The sequence below is a fragment of the Cervus canadensis genome, chromosome 24, assembly GCF_019320065.1.
Source record: "Cervus canadensis isolate Bull #8, Minnesota chromosome 24, ASM1932006v1, whole genome shotgun sequence".
Classification (NCBI taxonomy): Eukaryota; Metazoa; Chordata; class Mammalia; order Artiodactyla; family Cervidae; genus Cervus; species Cervus canadensis.
In genome coordinates this window covers 36,507,904-36,532,544 of record NC_057409.1, presented here as the reverse complement: position 1 = coordinate 36,532,544, position 24,641 = coordinate 36,507,904, and the positions used below count along the sequence as shown (strand labels likewise).

The following is a 24,641-nucleotide window of genomic DNA, read 5'->3' as shown; positions in this document are numbered from 1 at the left end:
TGCATTTCTCTGATAGTTTGCAATGTTGAACATCTTTTCATGTGCCTTTTGGTCATTCACATGTCTTCTTTGGAGAAATGTCTAGTTAGATCTTCTACCCATTTTTTCTTATTGGGTTGTTTGTTTTTTCCATTTTCTGCCTTTTTAATGAAGGCAGATTCTTTGGTTACTTGGCCGGGCTACTGGACTTCTCTTTTAAATTTAGTTTTACCTTTATTTTGAGCATTTAGTGGGCACTGTTTTCTAAGCTTTACATTATCATCACTCTGAATTCTCACAACAGCTCAAAGAAATAAATGTTCTCATTTTAGTAAGAGGCTAAGACCTGAGAAGATCCCTTGGAGAAGGAAATGGCAACCCACTCCAGTATTCTTGCCTGGAGAATCCTATGGACAGAAGAGCCTGGCAGGCCACTGTCCATGGGGTTGCAAGAGTCAGATGTGACTTAGCAACTAAATGACAATGACGAAGGCTCAGAAAGGTTAAGTAACTTACCTAAAGTCACACTGTTTGGTGGCAGGACCAAATTTCAAATCAAATCCATCCATCACCAGAATCCCTGAGCCCTCTGCCATTCTGCTTGTTTTGGGCTGATGCTGGTGAAGGCGGAAAGCAGGAAGGCAGAAAATCCAAAGAAGGCCCACAGGCACACAACAATAGAAGTGTCACCACGATCAGGGTAGGATTAGAGGAATGCTACTTTTTGTTCATGTGCTTGCAACGTCAAGGGAGAGGACTAGAGGTGAGTAGATGGGGAAGGAAGAATCTTACCACATCTTTCCCTGTGTTATATACCCTAGTTTCCCCCTAGAAATGCCTGAAATAGATGGCAGTGGTGATTTCTGAGGCCTTTAAGGAGCTGGATTTCTATGTGTCTTCTAGATGCTGAGATGGGCCTTAATACATGATGCACAAGGCCCAGGTTACCTTGCTTGCCCCACAGGAGACCCTCGGGGGAGAGCTGGGGTGGCAGAGGAAGCCCCCACCATAATCTTTGATGTCATTACAGTATTCTGGTTTGTCTTGACACGCTGAGAAATCTGCTTCCTAAAAATATATTTTAAAATGTAGTTTGTAACAAAGCTGCCAGAATCTGGAAGAAAAGAGATATTGTAAAATAAATCCCATAGGGTTTAGTAATAGACATGACGAGAGGCAAGGGAGGAAGGATAGAGTTGTCTTTTCTGGAAGAATCTACTCAAACCCATTTTATTGTTTACTCTGGGGAGCAGTTTAGAGTAGGGTCAGGAAGGGGAAGGACTCTTTTTTTTTTTTAACTTTATGCATTTCTGCATGGATTGATTTTACTTCTAATGACAAGGATATATTATTTCTAAGCTGAAAGGGAAAAAAAGGAAAATATTTTATCTTCGGATGTGAATGGTATGCTGGTATTACCATAAAGCCGCTATGAGAAAACTTTTAGAAAGCAAAATATTAGCTACGTATCATGTTTATAACACATTTCCCTTTCAGTTCTATGAATTGCTTCAGTGTATATTTTCCAAAATGGTAGTTAAATGCACTTAATGAAGATATATGTGTTCTCTTAATCAGAATCAAAACATATTTACTATACAAATATCTGTCTTTATATCAGAACACTCACTCAGGAGTACACTGAAGATTTTGGAAGCATGGAGAAAGTTTAGATATTTGAAAATTGTCTGATGCATAAGAGGGCTGAGGATGCAGGCAGCTGGATGTGGGCAGGGTTCCTCTGAGGCACAAGTGTGCAGACTCAGTTTTCTCTTTTCCTGGTGTGAAGCGCTGAAGGTGATCCTCGTCTGCTTTGAGAGGCAGCTCGGAAGCCAGTGGTACTGGCTGAGCCTCCAGGTGAAGGAGATGGCCCTGCGGAAGGTCGGGGGCCTGGCCTTGTGGGACTTCCTGGACTTCATCGTGCGGACCCGCATCCCCATCTTCGTGCTCCTGCGCCCCTTCATCCAGTGCAAGGTGTGCTGTGTGCTCCTCCTCTGGGAAGTAACAAGCCCCGTGGACCTGCTGTTCTCCAGATTTAAGGCAGTCTTGGGGGAGATGCTATTGCTAGTCAGGAGGACCTGTTAAGATCACGCTTGATGAGAAACCAGCCCAGACAGGTATCCCTCTGGGGAATACCTTTACAGTAAGAGCTTAGTTAATATCTTAAAACATTGCCCTCTGCCCTCTTACCCCCTCCCTAGGAAAAAAAAAAAGATTAATCCAATAGAATGATCTGAAGAATGATCACTTGTCTTTGGTGGCATAATTGAGACCTGATTTTAAATAAATATGTAAAAAATGAGATAGTTAAAGCATGCTTTTCCTCTGAGACCCTCCATGTTTATCTACTCTTTTTTATTCTTTTCATGCCTGATTTCTGATGTCTGGGGGCCATGATTCAAAGCAGTGGATTGATTAAGCACTTCCTAAGCACTGTTCTAAGAACAGGGTTCAATTCTCATTTGCATTACTTTATTTAATCCTCACCACCAACTATGAAATCAATACAATTATTAGCCCATTTTACAGATGGGAAAACTGAGGACTGGAAAATCTATGCCTTCCTTTCAGCTTCTGGCCCAACCGGCAGAGAACCATGAAGAGCTTTCTGCCCGACAACACATCGCTGACCAGCTAGAGCGGCGTTTCATTCCACGCCCTCTGTGTAAGAGCTCCCTCATTGCTGAGTTCAACAGTGAACTGAAAATTCTAAAAGAGGCAGTTCACAGTGGATCGGGTGAGTATGCATGGGATGGTTTGACTTTGACTAGTAGAACAAAGAAAGCTCCTTTTTATAGGTCACTGCTCTTTCTGGAACCAAGTGTGAGTTAGCCATTTTGGTACAACTAGTATTGGTGACCCTGTCATCCTTGTCAACAATGCAAGTCAAGGGGGTATCATAAGAATTTAATTTTATTCCTTTTCTAATATATTTTTCATTCTTTATTTTAGTAGTTCAGCTTTTTCTTGAAGACTTAGCTGGGAGGAAAAACTTACTTTAATTCATACTTTTATTTCCCTTTTGAAAAGGAAAGGGGACTTACATTCATTGAGCATCTGTTATATGGTAGATTATTTCATAGATGTTATCTCATTTAATCCACACAAATACCTGCAAAATTGTAACTGAAAATCTACTTATAAAAAGAAGAAGTGAAGATTCAATAGAGGATAAATAACTTTCACAAAAAAGACAATGACACCTGTGAGAGGACTTAAAACTGGGTCTGTATGATTGATAATAAAGTCTTTAACTTTTCATGACTTGGAGGGAGAGAGGGTTGAATCAAAGCTGATGGGCTAGGAGTTACTTTCTTTACATTATTCAAGAGATTTTCTTTGGGAATGCATTGTTTACTTTTGTAATTATATTAACTTCGGGTTACTAAGGAAGGAAAATAAATCATTTTCTGCCATTAGAGGGCAGTCATCACCTATAAGTAGAATATTCTTATACATTTGGCTTCTTGTCTCTAAAACCTATTGTTGGCGATGTATTAAAGACCAAAAATTAAAAAAAAAAAAAAATTTGTCAAATACAATCTTGGTGAAATCTGCACAGGACCATTCAAATGTTCTGCTTTTTAATGAAATAATATGACAAAGAATCAAGGGAGTGTTTTATTGTAATCTCCAGAAAAGGGGAATAAGAACACAGTATTAATTATATATTCTGATTTTGCGCGGTTCCTTTCAGACAGGATGTCTATTACTTCTGTGTGCTTGTGTCAGGTATAAGGTACATTTCTCAGTGAAATTGATCAAGTTGATATCTATAATTCAGCTCAAAATGAATCTGCATTCAGCCAGCCTTGGAAAATGAAACTGGAAAACAATGAGACAGGCTGCAACATCAAAGCATTTTTTATTGTTAGAGATGTTATGCTCCTGCAAGAAAACTATTCAATTACATCAGTGGCTGACTCTTTTTTTTTTTTTTTTTAACATTTTCAATTCTGTTTGCTATGTATGCATGTGAAAGTCGCTCAGTCATGACTGACTCTTTGTGACCCTATGGACTGTAGCCCACCAGGCTTCTCCATCCATGGGATTTCCCAGGCAAGAATGCTGGAGTGGATTGCCATTTCCTTCTCCAGGCGATCTTCCCAACCCAGGGATCGAACCCTGGGTCTCCCACATTGCTGGCAGACTCTTTACCGTCTGAGCCACCAGAGAAGCCCTTTGTCCTAAAGGTCATCTGTCTGGGACATACTATTTAAATGACCTTTCTTTTAAAAAATACAAGCTGTGAAGGAAGAGTTTGAAGCTAGCATTTATTTTCTTCCAAGCACCTGGGACTTCCCTGGTGGTCCAATGGTTAAGACTCCTGGCTTCCAATGCATGGGCACAGGTTCAATCCCTGGTCAGGGAACTAAAATCCCACATGCTACATACTACACCCCCCTCCACCCCGTCCAAAAAAGATCCTCACTCTGGGTTTTCTTTGGTCTCAACCTCACTAGCTTACCAAGGAAAGACGTCCATCAGCACCGTGGGCACTTCCACGTCTGCCTACCGCCTGAGCCTGGCCACCATGTCCCGCTCCAACACCGGCACTGGCACTGTCTGGGAGCAGGACAGTGAGCCGTCCCAGCAGGCTTCCCAGGACACCTTGAGTCGAACTGATGAGGAGGATGAGGAAAGTAGGTCACCTGCAGCATCTGGGGTGGGGAGGTGGTGGGGCTCATGTGTGACACAGCTTGGCCATGCAAATGAGGACTTGGGTGGATTTCTGCCTTTCTGATCCTTTGCAGTTCTGATCCCCTGGTCATTTTTACAAAGAGGAGTTAAAATGGAATTGCGACTGATCCCCTTATTTCTTATGCCTGCTTTTCTATAAATTCCTTGATATCCATGGTCATTTGGTAGGATTTTAGGCAAAAAGTAAATCTTTAATGACCCCTAAATTTTCTTTGAGTTTATGCATTCAACCTTTCCACTAACCCATTTAAAGTGTGGTTAAGGAACTAAGGGGAGCATTTATTCTCCTTTTTCCTGGCCAATCTTGTTTAGAAGATCAATCAGCACTTAGGTAACATGGGACTTCCCCGGTGGTCCAGTGGTTAAGACTTTGCACTTCCAATGTAGGGGCAAGGAGGGTGCCATCCCTGGTCAGGGAACTGAGCCCATGTGCCATGTGGCAGAGCCAAAATGTTTCTTTTAAAAACAGCACTCACGTGACCTGACTGCAGAGAAAAATGAGCAAAGCATATGCTCACAACTCAGAAAAAAATAGTTGGCAATGTTGTCTAGAACATAAACCCAGCGGACTGTCTTGAGGGCATGCAACCCAATTTAAGTGTCCCCAGTCACTGAGGCAGCCCAGGAGCTTCTAAAGATTAGGTGTTACAAAACTAGGGAAATATGCATAATAGTTTTTAAAAGTTTCATTAAATACCACTGTCATTTAATGTAGTTTAATTGTATCGATTATTTTCCAGTTGTGTTTTAAAGATACTCTGATATAACCTGTAAAGTGTGCAGTCTATGCCTTAAGAAAACAAAATCTAGACCTTTACTCAGAGCCCTTCTGTACCAAACAACAACAAAGAGCCCCACTCGGAAGTAAATTAGCGTCAAGGTTAGAATTTTAATTAATTAAGATGAATGAAAGTTCTTTAATACCCTACTATGGTTGGAAGTGTAGGAGAGGGAAAGAAGTAACCACTTTGTCAAAGCACGTGTCAGTAATATTTCCAGATTTAGTTTCAGGGTTAAGTAGATAACAAAGTGATAATCATAGTGTCCTGTACCTAACTTCCAGACATATTTGTTTCTAAATCATTTCTCGTGGAAATAATTCTAAAATTGTAATTAGGGAAATCTTGAAATCTTGACCAAAAAAACAAATTGAGATAGACAAGAATTAGCAGTTCACATATTCATTATAAGTCCTAGCAATAGTCCAGAACTTAAAGTAATATCTATTTTTCTTTAATGGTTGAAATAGTCTCTCCCAGAAATTTTTTTAAATGATAGTAAATGACAACAAACTCTCTTTAATAGAGCTAAATGTATTTTGCAGGTAACCTTATGAATTAGAGGATGACGAAGGCAGTAGGAAGGAAGTAGGGAAGAAAAGTTTAGTGCAGAAGACATAAACAGAGATAGCACTGACCAAAGGCCAACATTAATACACTGACATGTATGCAAGTTTGTGCTAATCTTTCTGCTCGCAAAATCACAACTGTCCCAGTGACAATATGATGTGGGTGTATATTAATTTATGAAATACAGTATGAAAGCTAGAGTGTTAACACCTTTGAATTAAACAAATTTTCCATTCAGCAATCAAACCTGTATTAAGTCCTAGCAGGAACAAGAGGAGGAACAAGAAGTATGAGAAGGATATATTCTCTGCTGTCTAAAATCTTAGAGTTTTCTAGGAGATAACAGACATTTTTTGATAAAGAACACCTAACAAAAGAGTGAATGACACAACGTTGTAAATCACTATACTTCAATAAGATAAATAAGATTTTAAAAAAAGAATGGAAGGCAATGCATATAATCACAAAAAAAATATTGAAGGGGTAAGTGTTAAGTAATATATGAGTTTGAATAAGAGGGGGAAAAATTACTGGAATCCCAGAAAGGTCTTAGTAGAAATAGCTCAATCTACCCTATCACATTTTTTCATGTTTTTTAAGGCATGTTTGATTATACTCTACTCTGTGAACACACCTAAAAAGGCAATACCATTCTATAACAAGAATCAACTTCAAGTCAGTTGTTATGTAGCAAATTAAAAAATTTCAGGACTTTATATACTCATCTCTGGGTTTGAAATAAACTTCTCTAGAAATGTGACCACTTAGGATATTTTAAATAAGTGATGTCAGATGACGTGGTAGTAAAAGTTCACCAAAATCCTAGGTTAGTCAAGATATGTTTCTTGTTCAATGACAAACAATATTAGCTCACTTACAATGAGGTCATCTTGTCACAAATACTACACTAAAGTTAATTTTCATATGGATTTGAATACATGAATTTCAGTTTCTATGGAGAAAATAAGTGTCTGCTTCTAATTTTAAAATTACGTTAAAACAAGCATTTATTTCTGAACTTTATAGATTTTTAAATATTTTTCAGAAAAAAAAATACCTGAAATAGTCTTTCCCTCAGCAGTCTAAAAATCATGAAATGTCCTGAGCGTAGTGTTTGAAAGTCAAACATGCTTGATTTGTTCAATAACACCGTCCCTTACTGAACTATTTCTGGAATGTTTAAAATGTTATAGTCCAGCTTTTCTGAAATCTTTAATTTGCCAATGCCCCTTGATTTTTACAAATAATCTGCTAGTAGAAATGGACAAGAAGTTTACGTTTATTTTATGAAAGCTGTTTGAGGGTGGGAGATGTGTAGATGTGAAGAACTATCCTTCACCGTTTGTGCAGATTAAAAACTCAGCTGCAGAAGGTATTTTTTTTTTTCAAGATAAGGATACATTCATGATGTGTTATTGATGCTGTTTCCCTCAACCAAATGAAGTAACTAGTCACTTTAACTCAAAGTCCTCATAATGTTCATATTCTCATAAATGACAACGTTCAGTGATACTAAAGGCTTAGCTATTAAAGTCTCTGCTTATGTAAAAGCAGTGAAAATGTTTCATAAGCTCCCAAAGGCCTTAGTTTTGACTCTGTACAAAGGGATGAATGATAATTTAACTTTAGATATTGTCCCAAGGTGGTATTCTCGTCAAGCATGGAACCCAAGTACGAAGCTGGTCTGGGTTTGCTGGTCAGCATCATAATTCCCTAACACTGTCTCCTCTGGCGCTTTCAGATGACTCTGTCAGCATGCCCAGTGTGGTAAGTGAACAAGAAGCTTACCTCCTGAGCACCATTGGAAGGAGGCGGTTCTCCAGCCATATCTCCAGCACGTCTGCACCTCAGGCTGAGGTGGGCATGTTACCCAGCCAAAGGTAAACAGCCCTGGATATGTCACACTCCACATCTGGGGGCAAAGGTATAAATTCTGAAAACTCACTCCTGTTACACTAAAAAGGGCCTAAAGAGAAGCAAACAATCCATTTTTTTCAAGTAGACCATTCAAACAAATTTTCAACAAGGGTTTGCACAACAATTTGTAGCATTTTCTAAGTCAGGCAAGTCAAGGGGATCTCAATTTCTGATCCAAGCATTGTTTCTCCTTAACATTTTTCTATAAATAGATATATGATCTTCTTTCATGGTCTTCTTTCAGATGACATTCTTGTATTTCATATATATTATCAGCTAAGCTAATAATGGGTACCTGGCAAGTGTATGGGACTGGCTTGATATACTTGGTAGTTTAGACTTCTGATATGTCATCAGTATTTAGTTGGAGGTAGTGATGCTTAACAAAGCAAAAAAGACTTAAGCCAGTATGTGTGACCTTGGGCGGGTCATTTAATAAGAGCCCACAGTTTTCTCCTCTGTGAAATGAGAGGTTAGCTAAAATCTGTTTTTAAAGGTAACTTCTCTACCTATAGAATTTTATGATTCCATAATTAGACTCTTTAAAACATTTTCTTTGGTGCTCTCTAACCTCTAAGAATATAGATTTGAAACTTTATATACATAGTTTACCATTTATATGGTAATACAGAAAATGATCTGACATAAGAAATAAAACATTATCTATTTCAGAGTCAGGACTTTTACTTCAGGAACTGGATTCTTTCAAAGAATCAGTCTTATTTTTTTATCTAGTTTATTGTTTATTCTTATTACCTATGGAGTTATTGTGGTATAACTTATACATGGAGAATAAGAACAATCAGGAGACATTCTTGTGCTCAGATAAATTTAATTTACACGCAGAAATAATTACTGTGTACCTAAATCCTTTAGCAAATCATTCCTGAACTGTACAGATGAAGTAAAATTTGTGAAATATAGCCAAATAGTTCAGAATATTTTAAAAATGGGGGAAATGATAAAATATTAATAACTAAATTACATACTTGTAAAGAAAGCATTAGTTATATACTATGGAGTTATAAAAATTGGTAATATAAAAGTATTATTATCATTGTAAGATTGTAAGGTACTGCTTTACTTACTGATAATTTATCTTTGATAAGGAAGTCTTATAAATAAAATATACCAAAAAAGAGAGCCAAATTATAAAATAGCCAAAAAAGATGTAAAGTCATACAAGCGGTTAATACTGGTACATAGTGATTTATTTTTAATTTCTAGAAATATGCAAACTTTATTGAGAATAAACAAAAACTATTAGTCTATGTAAAAGTTTTTATTTAAATTAGGGAATTTTAAGTAGAGATTCTTTTTGGTTATTTACATGACATAACCAGGCCATCAACTCCCTTTGTACATATCCATTAAGGAGTTATCTCATTTCTGGGGAGAAAATTTGTTCTATTATGGATAGACCAGAAATCCAGAAAAATAATATAGCTAAACCCTTTGGTCTTGAGTCATGCTTGGGAGGGCTAGCAAAGGTAATGATGTCTCTCTCTGTTAGAAAGCCTCTTTCTGAGGATGGATGCTATTTTTACAGTATAGGTGAACAGCAGTTCTCTAGGGGAAGGCACTCCACTTTCCTAAAGAGTTTAATTCCATCCATTTTAACAACTACTTATTGAGTGCCACGTGGACACTTAGCTCAGAGCCAGTCACTGAAATATGTATGACGTAGTTTCTGTTCACAAATCCCCAAATCACCCCAATAAATCAGCGGCACCCAAATAAATCAATAAGCTATTTAACTATTCTTTCACCAAGCTGACAGATTTTTTCTTTTGGCATTTACAATTCAGTCACTAGAGGATGGAGTGAGGAGGTGAATGCAAGTTCCATGTGAATATACCAGGATTGTCTTCCTTCTATACCTTCACTTCCTTTTTCACTGCAAAATTAGCAGGTGCAATCGGGTTCTTTCTTTGCTTTTCTTAATGGCATCAGCTCCAAGAGTTGGGTTGTGACAGTTCATGGTAAGAGGTTTCTGTGTGATCGGGTCACAACTCACAAGAAAGAAGCAGGATTCTGGTCAATGAAACATTATAGAACAAGACAGGTGAAAAGTCATAGCCACCCAGCCAAATGGTTATCAAAGGAATGATAGTTTCATCTTCTACAGACTCATTCCACAGTGTGTTCCAGAGCTCCTGTGTCCATTCGGAGCTTATCACAAGTCCCAACTCCCGACCAGTAAATAGATCACTCCTCTAAGAGTCATATCCACCCAAAGGCCCCTGCTCCCCATTGCCTTGAGTCCTATGTCTTGACCAACCCAGCACAAGGTGAAATGGTTGACTGTCTCCTTTTCCTTCCTTGTTCTGTTAAATTTATTTATTTATTTTTGGTTCTTGGAAGCAGAAGAGTGCATGCCTTTTTTTTTCTTTCTTTTACTTTTATTTCTTTGCATTTTCTTTCCCTAAATGCTTCATCTCCCTACCCCTCCTGCAGTGAACCTAATGTCCTCGATGACTCCCAGGGCCTGGCCGCCGAGGGCAGCCTCTCTAGGTACAGTGTCAATGCTACCTGTGTATTGGTGTCTGTGCTGGGAAATGAGCTGTTCCCTGTCTCCTCCGTCTCTCTGTCTCTCTGTCTCCTCTCGCCCCGTCTTGATATCGATTTCCATTCCTTGCCCTTTGTTGCTCATAAACACACGAGCCTGGAAGTCAAAGGTGTAGCCTCTTTCATTTTTCAGCTTCAGAGCTCCATCACAAATGGCCTAAAAAGTTTACTTAAAAAAAAAAATCCCTGGAGTTCTTCTAGGGGTTTATCCCATGGACCATCTCAAGAGTTTGATATACAAAATGTTAAATTTATCCCAGCTAAACATTCCCTCCCATGCTGATAGTCTTTAAGAATTTTTTTTTCAAAAGCCTTTTAATACAACTCCCCATCATTAGGAAGCCCCAATCTAGACAAGTCTTCCAGCCAATACCATGGGTGATAAGAAAACAGTGATGCTATAATAATACCAATGTCAATATGATTTATATAATTCCCTCTCTTTGGTGCATGCAATGTGACAGGCTGTTATGATAGCTTGTTCAAACCATGTTTATATAAAGACTGTCTGTCCCAGTGCTAAGATGACTCCCAGTTTGCCATGAAATATCAGATACAAACATTTCTTGGTAAGAGACTTCTCATGATGTGAACGATATAATGGTTTGGCTATTGGTTTAAAGCTTCAGAAAGGGGGCCTGCACCTTTAACACTCAGATAAACCACGTCAAACATTCCTAATCTTGTGCTGTTGATTCACACCTCTCAACTAATCCTCATAGGGGTAATGCTTCTTGTTCATGCTAAGAGTGCCTTTGTTTCATCTCAAGAGAAAATATTCCCTTTCAGGTTTGCATTATATAGTGAGTGCTCCGTGTTTATTGCTGTGTCACAAAGATGAGGAAATGTTGAGAGGCCGTTCCTGTGAAAGGCTGTCCTTTTTTAATTTTTTGCATCTTGTTCAGATTTCACATTTTCTTTCACAACTGAAAATGGGAAATTTATTGCATCATCAGGTGTATCTTTTTGTTTTGTTTTTTTACTGGCCCCATAATTCATGGCATTCATTTGTGTTTGCAAGCCCCTGCCTGGATAGATCAGTCTCTTATTGGTGGTAAATGTGGAGGTGCTGAAGAGTGCAGGCTTAATTCCGTTATTGAGAACTTCAAGGACAGGGAAGAACAGAGTAGTCCTCAAGCTGGTTTCTTTCATTGTTCACAGTATTGGAAGAGCTCTGAACCAAGCCTAGCACCATGACCACTGGTTTCAAAGCATTTATTTGTTTAATGCTTAATATTACATACAAGACAGGAGAATCTAGCTAGGAAGATGATTTCAATGTCCTACGGACAGTAGAAAGTATTAAATCAGATTTTGTCCCAGATCTTTTCTAACTAGGCCAAATTCTATTCTTACTGAATAAAATACTAGTCTGGGGTTGGTGAGAGAAGACAAGAGTTTGAGTTAATTTTTATAAATTCTCCCAAGGACTTGGCCCTCTTTGTCAGGCTTAGGGTTCAAATGGACTAATCTGGAGTTGTCTAAACCAATCCAGTCTGCCTTTGGTCCAGTGTAGGTTGGAATAAACCCCGAGTTCTTGCTATCTGAGGGTGGTTCAGAGCCAATGTTATAGGTTTTATCTATAGATGAGTTAGTCAATCATGTGAGTTCTTTGATGACTGTTTTGGATCAACTTTTGTTGATCTGTTGTTCCCGTAATTGGTGTGTTTGAGTTCTGGATGCCACTCACCCTGATTCATTAGTGATCATTAAGAAACCAGAAAATGAAACACTCACTTTGGATTCGAAAAAGTTCCACAAGTGCAGAGGCCTTCTGACAGCCGTAGCACATCCACCTTTGCCATACACTGCAAATCATCTCTCTCAAACGCTATCATGTCATCAAGTTCTCTTTGGAGGAGAGGAACTTTTGGCATTACTAAGAGGTGGGTTTATAAAATAGGATATATACTTTTTATGTTTGGTTTCCAGGCTTTCTTATTTTTGGCATGAAACTTCTTTATGGTGCAGATCCTTAAGGTTCTAAAGAAGCAGTAAGATATTAACTATGTAAATTACATTTAGCACACACCTGAGCCCTCAACTAAGGAAAACCTGACTTAAAGCTTAAAGAATATCAGGAACATCCCTAACAGAAAGTAATAGACCCTGCTGCTCACCCCAACCCCACATTTTGATAAACTTTCTGGGGATTTGCTTTTGAAAGAACACTTGTTTTAGGCAACATGGGCAAGTTGGTCCGAGGCCTAAATGAGGAAGTCTCCAGGATAATAGTATAACCTGATAAATAGATGGAAACCAATAAAAATTTTGCAGACCTTTAGAAAATTTCTTCCAGGATTTTTTTTTTAATGTGTGCTAACTGGTTTCTTATAAAGATTCATAGGAAGATGTATAAGTCTGTAAGAATCACTATGCTATGGTGAATTTTTTTTTTCTTTTGGAACTAATAAATTGCAGTAGTATGTATATCATGGAAGAATTCTCTTCTTTAAGAGTTTTGCTCTTAGAAATACAGAAACTTCATTGTAGATCTTCCCTCCCTGTGCCCACCCCCAAATACACACACCATGGGCCATATTTCTCTCTCCAGAAGAATATAAACATGCAAAATGTTATTTAAGCACTTAAGCCTCGAAGTTTATACTTGAGAATTAAATTTTGTTTGGACATGTTAGAACATTTTGAAAGGAAGGAATTGACAATCAACTCTAGCTTAAAATATAAAAGAGAGAGAAGAGATTACAACGCTATTTGATTCTGTAAGGGTAATTTTAATCACAGTGGAAAATAAGAATGTGACTCAAGCTTGAACAAGATAGATAGTCTGCATGAAACAAAATAAAAATAATCTATCCATCTCATGATCATCCACATTTCTAAACTATGAAAATTTGGCAAATACACCCAAATAGAAAAGATTAAAACAACCTTGTTATGGAGTTGAGAATTAATAACTAAAAAAATATCTGTTTATCTGTTGTGATACACAGAGAAGTGTACTTTCCCGGTGTTAAATCAGTTCTTACAGGAGAACTAAGATCCAGATCCTTCCCTTTTTTGTCTGAATTCCAGTCTCTAATCTCTAAATGCTGTGGCATTTAAAATACATTTTCTTGGATGTTGTGGAGGCTAAGTAAACTTTAAACACTAATCTTTTACTGGGAAAGGGAAGAGTAGGATTTTGTCTACTGTTTATGTCCCTGTTTCCTATAAATGCTTTATGGTTCTGTCTGTACTGGCCTCATGCATTCCTCAGCACAAGGCAATCACCCAGTGAAAATGGCTATGCTGTGTGCCTTTTGTTCCGCCTCCAGATTTCTCTAACCATAATAAAATTAAAACTAAAAGTATAGATAAAAGCAATGAAAATACAAATTCATTTCCTATATACTAATTTCACCCAGTATTTTTACTTTAAACTTTTATTTTGAATTCTATTTCTGTGTTGAAATACACTTTTTTTTTGTACTTTGAGATGAGTGACAGAAATTTTTATTGCATTACTGAATGGCCTTTTGTTTCCCTATCCTTTAAGAAATACCATTAGATATGTATTTCATTAGGATATGCATACATATTAATTGTATATGGCGCTTCCCCGGTGGCTCAGGTGTAAAGAATCCATCTGCAATGCAAAAGAGTCGGACACGACTTAGCAACTAAACAACATATTTATACACTCCAAGTCTTCATGCTGAAATGAGAGAAAAGAAGTCATTTGTGCCAGAATTGTCTTCTAACATTGTCTAAATTTTTCTAGCTTATAAATTACTTTCTTGCATTTTGAGTAAGGTCTTTGGTTTTTGTAGACAGTTGACTCATACCAGTTCTGCCAAGAACCATATTTACTTCTCTAAAATCCAGATTGTTTGCCAGAGTAATATTGCTTAGTGACTCAGAAATACCAAGGATGATTTAACTTCAATTTAGAAAGTTTTGTTTGCTTTTATACTTATGGTTTTACCTTTTTATTTGACAAAACAGTGGAAATCAGCCATTTCTCATTCCCAAGATTAAAATTTTTAGGGAATCAGTTTTCTCTAGAGAAGTGCTTAGGGCAGACACCATGGTCTTCTGGCTGGTGTTACATTGCACACTGGACAGTCACATATCACAAATCCTGCACATGACAGAAATATTACATGACATGGGGAGAACAAAACTGAAACCACATTTTACGTGCAACTCCAATTTGATATAGACCCAAAATTACTTCTGTGTGCATTACTTCTATTATTAATTTCTCTGGTTGTTTATTACTAATGTATCCTCTGCACACAGTTAAGCCAGACTTTGATGTTCCAAATATAAACATGTTAGCATCATATTTTTAGGGAGAATATATTAGCTGAGCTGTATTTCCAAGGGAATGTTCTATAATTTAATCATTGATATGTGCATTCCATGAAACACTAACTGTATCATTTTTATAAAGCAACTAAATACTAAATCTATAAACCTGATCCATTTCTTAGATTAAACCTCTCTATCCATAGAGAAAATTTTGATGCTTTTGATTCTTCCTTGGAATAATCATCGTGAAATTACCATTACGTTTTGGCATTTAACACTCCCTGAGTGACATGTATTTCTTTTCTTGCACCATTTTTTTTCTCACAATCTCAGATTACTGAATAAAAGTGAAACAAGCGGACTGCCTCTATTTCATTTTCTCTACCCAATTATTTTTAAGACTTTTTATTACCTACTTCCTTCTGGTGTTCTAGAAGCAATAAACTCATTACAGATGTAAAACAATGAAGCATACTATGTTGCATCACTTTTCATGTTCAAATCATTTTACATTGACTAACTTCTCTTCTCTACCTTAATGGGAGGTAGATGGTAAGTATTAACCTCCCTTTATGGCCAAGGGAACTGAGGTAACATTTAGATGTCAATGAAGAATCCATTCCAGTGAAAGCTTTGCTTGGTCTTTGGGAAAAACTTGTTTCTACTTTTGTGCATATGGTAATTGAATACTCACTCTTTCCAGTTTAAGACACATATTAAAATGTATAATTAATAAGGAGATGTCATTTCAAACATGCCAGCAACTTAGTCTGTATTGCTTATCAGGATTTACTGCATTGTTCCTTTGAGGTAATTTTCCATCTACATAGAAAGGTCATTTATGGTACAAGGTTATATATGTATAAAAACAATGTACATTGATCTTTTTGAACTTGATATTCAGGAGAATAAGAAAGTCTAAAGAAACACCTGTTTTAAAAACTCTTTATGGAATTTCATGTATCCCAAATGGCCTAATTATGATATAATTACTTCCTTATTTCAGAAAAACTATGGTAAACTCCATTTGGGAATCATTAATTTTTCTTCTAGTGGAAATATGAGTAAGACTTTTAAAAAATGACACGTGACTGTGTCAACCATGTAATGATTAATTATAGGGGAAATGTCTGATTGTCCATCTTGCCATCAACTTCTCTCCCTACAACTGCAGGGAGCTCATTTTTTTTTTAAATGGCAATGAATGCATACAGTCTTTTCCTTTTCATGGACAGTTGCTGACACTACATTCCTCTGTGGAATATTTTACTGTAAAAACTATTTGTAGATGACTCTCCTTTCGCAAAGGCAAAGCCGAAATTAATTAATCACATTGGCATCATCCACAGGATTACAATGTTCTCTGGGGCACAATATATTTCTTTTTTTCACCTCCACTCCCATTATAAATCCCTATTATACATGCATGCAGAATGAAAAAAGATCATGGGTCCATGACAGTGTTTTCAGCTTCACCCAATACTAAAATAGGGACCATTGCGGGTAGCCATTTTTGCATATAAAAGACACACATACACAGTAAATTTGGGAGGAGCAGGTTGTTACTTTTACAAATTGTGTGCTATATTTGGGTGCAGCTATTCGATATTAATTAAGCTACTAAGCTGTAATGATAGCTTAATTACTTTGCCAGCCTTATAAATCTAAAATCATTTTTAAAGACATTTTCATTGTCTACCTATGTGACTATTTACTCAGTCACAGAGACTTCAGGCTGCAAACATGTGTTGAATGTGACCCTTCACCCAAATGGATTCTGTGTCTGATGTGTTTGATATTTGTCCATCTTATTTTCATGTAAACTGAAATATTTTAAAAGGTGTTCCCATCCATGTGATAGAGTTGTTTGTGTTTGTTCGTCATCACCTTTCTCCTTACCCTTGAAAAAAAAAAAAATTGAGATTAGCATATGACATGTTAAACCTTTTGGTGGCTTCCAAACCAGGGGTGTGATCGAATCGATGTTTTGCTGAATGACAGACCGGCATCAGTGATTGAAAACAGAATCTCAATTTTGGCAGCTTGGGGCTACAAGGCCTCGTGTCCTCCTTCCCAAACCTGTGGAAATTCCCATCCCAGGGGTCCTTTCCTAGCCCTCCTTCAAAGATAATGGTATCTTTGAAGTGACTGTTTCCTGTAAGTGATTTTGACTAACACCCACCAGAGGATGGTCTCATGTGCCTGCTCCGGGCACGCTGACACTGGTGACGCTCTTGACAGGGTGGCAAGTGTGCAGAGTGAGCCTGGCCAACAGAACCTTCTCATTCAGCCGCCACTGGGGAGGAAGAGGGGCCTGCGGCAGGTAAGTAGCCCTGACGGGGCAGGGGAGGCATCCGGTGAAAGGGAAGCCCTAGTCAATTTTTAATGTATATTAAGACTCTTACCTGAAATATTTATTCCCCACCTGAAATAAGCAATACAGAGCAACTTTAAAACATGGTGAGTGCTTGGGCAAAGTGGAGAGTCTGGGGCTTCTGTTTTTCACTCTGCATCTTATTAGCAAACCTGGTCTCTTGGTGAAATAGGTGGGCTTATATTTTTATTTGCTCCCTATCCAGAAACCATGGCCAGTCAAACTACTGACCATGGAAGATTTGTTATTAAGTTCATTGCAGGCCTCTTTCTGTAGAGAGGCAGAGACAGTCATCCTTTCTTCCTCATTTCAAGATTAATGATTCTATTTAAAACTGAAATTGAAGTAAAGATTATCCTTAAAAATTCCCTTTGGTGGGGTAGGTTTCCTTTATGTTACCATCTAAATAAAAATCTAAATGAGGCTTTGTGCTGTGGCTTTGATGGGAACATCCCCGCACTGATTTGGAGGCTGGACATTTTCGCAGAATCTAGGGTGTTTTTCATCAGTCTTTCCTTCAAAGTTAGAACATATTCAGCTACAGCTTTTGGGTGAGCAAAGGCTGACTGGTAAGCAATCACTGCTAGTTTTATATCCTGAAATTCTTACTATGACTATTTTAATTTCTATTAATGTTCTTAAGCTATATTAAGGGGTAATAATCGTAAGATAGAATATAGGATTGGTTAAAGGGGATGCCAGAATTATATAAGTACTTGTGTTTAAGTATGCAGGAAGAAGTTTATTTTATTGGCTAAGAATGTAAGGAACAATCATAAGACTCCGCAGAGACCCTCAAAGAAGAGAACAAACCATAGAACCTCTGAATTCAGTCTTTCCTCCCAGCAGTTAGATCCTTCCTGCTAGCTTTTTCTTCTGCCTATTCCCTTTAGCTAAGGCGTCCTCTACTATCACGTCAGAAGACTCAGACTGAACCCAGAAACCGCCATGGGGCTCGGCTGTCAACCACCCGCAGGAGCATTCAACCTAAGACAAAGCCATCCGGTGAGGCCTCCTGTGTCCCTCTGGGTAGACATTGACACACGGCCCACTGCCCTGCCACACAGCAGGGAAGGCCTTCAGAGACTGAGAGTCATGCAGTAAACACACCTTTGGAAGCCACTAGGAAAAGGGAAGAAGTTTCCCAGGAAACTTGAGTGCCTTTTTTCCCCCTCATCTTCCTCAATCCCATCTCTCTCGTCATGCACCTAGGTAAATGAATAATTCCCTTGTCTTTGGGAATTGTCTTTACAAAAGTCTTTATACTCTTTGCTATGAAAAAACTAAGAAATACTTAATAATTAAAATTACTATTGAGGGCTTCCCTGAGGTTCCATGGTTAAGAATCTGCCTGCCAAATGCAGGGGACATAAGTTTAATCCCTGGTCCGGGAAGTCCAAGTTGAACCACAAATACTATGAAATTTGATGATAGAAGGTTGTGTTTTATTTACCCAAGCCAGGAACTGGGTTTGTTATATGTCTTACCAAAGACGAGGGAATGATGAGTAATAGGAACTTTTAATTCCTGTTGGCAGTTGTTATGAGCGATGACCCAGTTCACTTAATGCTCTGTACTGATCTTGTTTTTATGGAAAAACAATTTATGCAAAAAGGCTGTTTAATGTAAAAATGATTTTTCTACCCATGTGCTACTGTTTGTAAGAAGTGAAGTGAAGGGTTAGTTGCTTAGTCATGCCCAACTCTTTGGGACCCCACGAACTGCAGCCCACCAGGCTCCTCCATCCATGGGATTTTCCAGGCAAGAATATTGGAGTGGGTAGCCATTTCCTTCTCCAGGGGATCTTCCTGACCCAGGGATTGAACCTGGGTCTCCTGCACTGCAGGCAGATTCTTTACCGGCTGAGCTATGAGGAAAGCCCCTAAGAAGGTAAAATCAAAACATGTACCTAATGGCCTAATGTGCTCTCATTTATTGGTAAACCAGCAATGTCTTTACTAAGAAAGTCAGGAGACACTGGTTAAGGCTAACTATTAAGCCAACTTACTATCCTCCTATTCCGATTTACTGCTCTATTTCCCACCTACAGCGGACCAAAAGCGATCTGTGACCTTCATCGAGGCTCAGCCAGAGCCAGCAGGTGCCCCAACAGACACACTTCCTGCCACAGGCCAGCCACAGGGCTGCAGCCCAGCCCCATCCAGGAAGCCGGAAGGAATGGACAAGCCAGTGCTCACGTCTTCCCCCGCCATTGTTGTTGCTGATCTTCACAGCCTGTCTCCCAAGCAGGTGAGGGCCCTGGAGAAACAGGCAAGTTTTGCTCTTCGCATATGTCTGTCTAGGAATGGTGATATGTAAAAGTCATCCATATCATTTGAGCCTGAGTCAGTAATGTTTCGTCAGACACTGGTCCTATCATTATGAAAAAAAAAAATCAATTGAAAAGTATGGCCAAGAGTATATCTACTTGAGAAGGAATAATAGAAGTCTTTATACTCTTTGTTATGAAAAAACTAAGAAATATTTCATAATTAAATGACCACTGAGGGTTTCCCTGGAGGTCCATTGGTTAAGAATCTGCCTGCCAATGCAGGGGACACAGGTTCAATCCTTGGTCCGGGAAGATACCACATGCCACGGAGCATCTAAGCCTGTGTGCCACAACTACTGAGCCCATGCCCTAGAGCCCGCGCTGCATAGTGGAGAAACCACCGCAGTGAAAATCCAGCGTATCTCAGTGAAAGAGTAGGCCCCACTAGCCACAATTAAGGAAAACCCATGTGCAGCAACACCTAGCACAGTTAAAAATAAATAAGTAAATATGTAAATAAAATTTTAAAAAATAAAATTATCATTGAAAACCAGTATACTATACATGGCTGACAGTTCAATTCAAAAAAATAAAGTTACCAATTTAGATGAATACATCTTTAAATACATACTTAATCACTCAGTCATGTCCTACTCTTTGCGACCCCTCTGGACTGGCTGCCGGGTTCCTCTGTCCATGGGATTTCTCAGGCAAGAATTCTGGAATGGGTATCCATTGCCTTCTCTAGGGGAGCTTCCCAACCCAGGGATCAAACTCGCGTCTCTTGCGTCTCCTACAATGAAGGTGGATTCTTTACCATCTGAGCCACCAAGGAAGCCCTTTAAATATAGAATCTTCTGAGAGGAACTTTTGTTTTGATCTTTTTTTGTTGCTGTTTAGATATTTTTCTTGTTGTTTTAATCCCAGGTTCTTCTCATGTGGTATTTAAAGAAAGCTAAGGGGCAATATACTATATACATTTTTAAAGTCTTTAATGGTTAAAATCATTGTAATACCTTTATCTCATTTACCCTCACAGTCTACAAGGTGAGCAGGGCAAAAAATGAGGCTCATGCAACAGGTTAGAAAACTGAGACTTAGAAAGTTGAAAGGGCCTATATAAAATCTCGCATATGCCAAAGGCTAAAAAACTAGGTCCAGCCTTGCGATTCCTTTCCAGTCACAGCTGGACAACAGTATTTTTTGATCCTCTTTCCTGGTATCCATCCTACCTCTCAATGTGACGATCCTTTTGGTCATAGGGTGAGATCCCGCCAGCTGAAGAAGGAGGAAGGAAGGAGGACACAGAAGTACCAGGTGCTACGGCACACAGCCCCCTGTCTACGCAGCTCTCAGACCCTGATGACTTCGCGGGCCTTGAGACATCCATCCTCCTACAGCACGGAGACACTGTTCTTCATATCAGTGAGGAAAACGGCATGGAGAACCCCCTGCTGGCGAGCCAGTTCCCTTTTACTCCCACGGAGCGGGGGGAAACAGATGTAGACCTAGATGAGTCTCATGTTTAGTTCTGTACCTTTTAAGTGTTGTAGGTGTAGACAAGATGTGGAAGGGATCAGTTTGCTGAAAGTTGAAAACGTTCACTTGGAATATATGAAAACACAGCACTTTACACCCAATGGGTAGCACAAATCCCAGTAGATTTTTCTGCCAATGTGCATGTTGTTTCATGAACATCTTTAAAAAAGTAATGGCTAAGATGGTTTGGTTGTGTAAAGACCATGAAATCCAGGGAGGAGTAAAGGGACAGAGCCATTTCACTGCACATTGTTTATGATTCAAGAAGCCTTGAGCAATTAAAAATGTATAATATTACAGAGCTGCTTACCTAGGAATATTAAGAAGTAATGTATTCTAAAAAACTAATGTAATTTTTTGAGGTTACATAATACATCTCATGCAAATGTTTATTTTTCTAATTTCAAAAACATTAAATCAGGTGGCTATACAAGTAGCAATTTACATAAAAAATAATCAAGAGGAAAATATTAGTTTGGGGAAACTAAATATTAATAGCAAATAAGCTTGCAGCCATTTTTTTTTTTTGGATCAAAAATATACCCATTTAGAAGAGGAAAAAATACTATTTTTAGAACTGTGAACTTTTCAATTTATTTTTTAACTGTCATTTTCATTACATATTGTAAATCAAAATGCTAATGCCATCAGATCATTCCATTTCATAATCAACACAGAGAATATTCTAGAAATTATCAGACATAATTCTAAATTAAGAAGACATAAATAGCCTATAATATGATAAAAATTAAATATAACAGCTAGAAAGAGATGGTATTCTTACTTTTAGCCCTGACGACATCAATGCCAACATTGGAAAATATCGGGAAATTTAATTATTTTCCCTTATAGTGTCCTGTGCCTGCCCTTAAGGGCATATTTTCAGATATTAAGATTAGTGTTATTAGAATTGGTTCAATGAAATAGCTTTTCTCAATGTTAACAAATTTATATGATCCTTTAGATGTTAAGCTTATGAAGAAAAAATATAAAGTGTGCAATTTCTTTATAGACACAGTCAGCTTGTGTATTTTACTTTAACTTGAAGTTCAGTTACTTCAAGAAAAGAATAAAACTTAGGAGGCTCATGAGGCCATATTTAGTGTGTTATTAATCCTATAGTAGGACTTGGCATCTTACAATTCAAGATTAAATTTCAAAACTTTAACAGTTTATATTAGAAAATTGTTACATAACTTCTAAGCTTATAAAAGCTCACATACATACCTAAATTGGTATGGTGGTGGGTTTGTGTATGTGTTTTCTAGCACTCAGGCTACAGTTTAGACTACAATTACATGGCAATGAATTTAGAACCCATTCTGTACACTTAAACTTTGACTATGGTTATGAAATGCATATGTATATATAAAGGAGACCTGTTAAACCCACCCAAATCACAAAGAAAATTATTTTTCTGTCAGCATTGCTTCTTAAAGAGGCATTGTTTTTTATTGTGATTTATATTTTCCAATATAATTTGGGGTTTTGGTCTCATTCACTAATAGAATGAAAGATATCTGTGAGTTAAAGGACAAAACTAAACATTTCAAATCTAAACATTCAGAAAACAGAGGTGGTAAATGACCTATGTTTTACAATATTTTCAGGACATTTATGCTTAATGCTGAGTTCTCAAATGCAGAAATACACATAAAGAGGTGGTTTTATGATTCTTGCTAAGCTGATATATTTCATCTGCTTAAAATTATGCTGCTCCCTTAGTGTTAGAGGCCTTATGTTTGGTAATTACAAATGTCTGGGCTATATGAGTCTCCTATATGTGCGTGTTTTGTTCCAGTTCCTTGATGCTTGACTCAAATTCTCTGTGTATAATTGTATCAAGTATTTAAAAAGTAAAAGGGTCGAAGAAGATTGTTAAATATCTGACCAGAATCCTATATACCTTTATATATATTTAAAAAGTAATAGACTGTGTTGAACATGACTATGCTGACCTGTCTGCCTTTTAGCCTGATTCCTTCACTCTAGTGTTATGGAAGTCTGTTGGAAACTTTTCCAATAAGCTAAGTAATGTTGTACCTTGCAAAAAAGCCTCCACTCTGACAAACAGGGCCTTATAGAATAGGAATGTTTTCATACTGGGACTATGGAGATTTTACAGATGTATACATCTGTTCCATTTAAGGTGCCCTTAAATGTGTTGAATGTAATGTGTTAAATGTCTGTGTGTAATTGATAAAATACATGTATGTGCATAAGATTGTCACAAGATGTATTCTCAGGAATACTGTTCCCTGGAGTTTGAAGGAGTAATTATTTAAAAAAAAAAGTTGGAGAAGATTAGAAAAAGATCAAGATAAGTAACAATTTTTTATAATTCAAAATGTTATTGAGTATATGACTAAAAGTTAATTATTACATATGATAAATATAGTATTGGTAATACTAGATCATTTCTTAAGCTATGATACTTAATAATATTTATCTTGTTCAGAGGAAAATGAAAACAGACACCTACTTCCCATGTATAAAAAAGTTGGACTCAACCAAGAGATTGCTCTTCTGAAATTAACTTTTGAGAGACCTTGGAATGAGCATGTGTCCTCCACAACAGTGGGTGTAGATTTACTCAGATTCAATTAAAGCAGTTCAAATTCTGGATACACCATTTTATACAACAAAACATTTAACTTTCGTTTTTCAGTATTTGCTGCTTTCTGTAATTCTTTTAGCTAAGTTTTACTTCTTTTTTGCAAAAATGAAACTGAGTTATTGAGTGCATTGGGACAAGGCACTTAGAACTATAGTGTCAAAAGGCATAAATGGGCACAACAATGCTGGGAGAAAAATCCGTAGAATTTGGGGGTCTGGTTTGGGCTTGTTGAATAGGCTGGAAGTAATGTGTTTACTATTCCAAGCCTCCAAGAGTACTCTGGGCAGAATACCAAGAGTACTTTTCTTTAGTATTTGTCCCTTTAATCAATGGAAAACATTCTCGACTCTGCTGTCCAGCTCTGAGAGTATCTGAACAGGAACAGATTGTATGTTGGGACCAACAGGGAAGGAAAGGTCATAAATAGAATGACAGTCCAATATAAAATTAAATGCCCTCCGTCACGTTATGCAGAGACTTTAACAGTCTCTGTAATTTGCTGCTATCACACCGAGTTTTGCTGTTGCCCTGTCACCTCACACTTCCAAGTCCATGGCCTTATCTTGGCAGTGACTAGGAAGTCTCACTTCCTCATTTACTTCAATGGGTCCTAACTGCACCTTTTCAGAAACAAAGTTTGGTTTGACACTCAGGAGAATAAAAATAAGTTAGGGCAGAATGTATTTGGAAAAACTTAAGACAAATTTACTTATGTTGTTTTTGGATCATTTAGGATTACAGATCAACGTACCTCCATATTTTTCAAAAGTCACTGTGACTGCAGGATGAAAATCCTTTATTAGCCATTTTACAGGTAAAAGCAAAAGATTGACTACACAGCTGATTTCCCTCAGATGACTATAAAGTTTGTTATGAATACTGAAATGACCAAAGAGCATGGAAAAAATGCATATGAATAAATATTGAAATGTTTATGAAAGATATTTATGAAAGATAAGACTTCTGTGTTTGAATATGCACATATAATAAAATAAATCTAAAAATATTTAAGATGCCTGATTGAGTTTCATTTCTCATTTTTCAGCACAGGGCTTTCCTGGTGGCTCA

The 24,641-nt window shown here is 37.6% G+C and overlaps 1 protein-coding gene across 15 annotated transcripts in view; it reads left to right on the top strand.

Annotated features, from left to right (window-relative positions):
- UNC80 (unc-80 homolog, NALCN channel complex subunit) overlaps positions 1–24,579 on the top strand; it is a 222,378-nt gene extending 197,799 nt beyond the window's left edge. For 13 of the 15 annotated variants that reach the window (XM_043445612.1, XM_043445611.1, XM_043445610.1 and 10 more), the window contains 9 exons: positions 1,769–1,953; positions 2,551–2,716; positions 4,443–4,622; positions 7,771–7,909; positions 10,404–10,460; positions 17,013–17,094; positions 18,039–18,150; positions 19,196–19,395; positions 20,680–24,579. In XM_043445612.1, coding sequence (XP_043301547.1) covers positions 1,769–1,953; positions 2,551–2,716; positions 4,443–4,622; positions 7,771–7,909; positions 10,404–10,460; positions 17,013–17,094; positions 18,039–18,150; positions 19,196–19,395; positions 20,680–20,946 — 1,388 coding nt within the window. In that variant the 3' untranslated portion in view covers positions 20,947–24,579. The remainder of the gene's footprint in view (positions 1–1,768; positions 1,954–2,550; positions 2,717–4,442; positions 4,623–7,770; positions 7,910–10,403; positions 10,461–17,012; positions 17,095–18,038; positions 18,151–19,195; positions 19,396–20,679) is intronic. The other 2 variants (XM_043445616.1, XM_043445623.1) reach the window with 1 other exon arrangement.
- Positions 24,580–24,641: the final 62 nt, after the last annotated feature.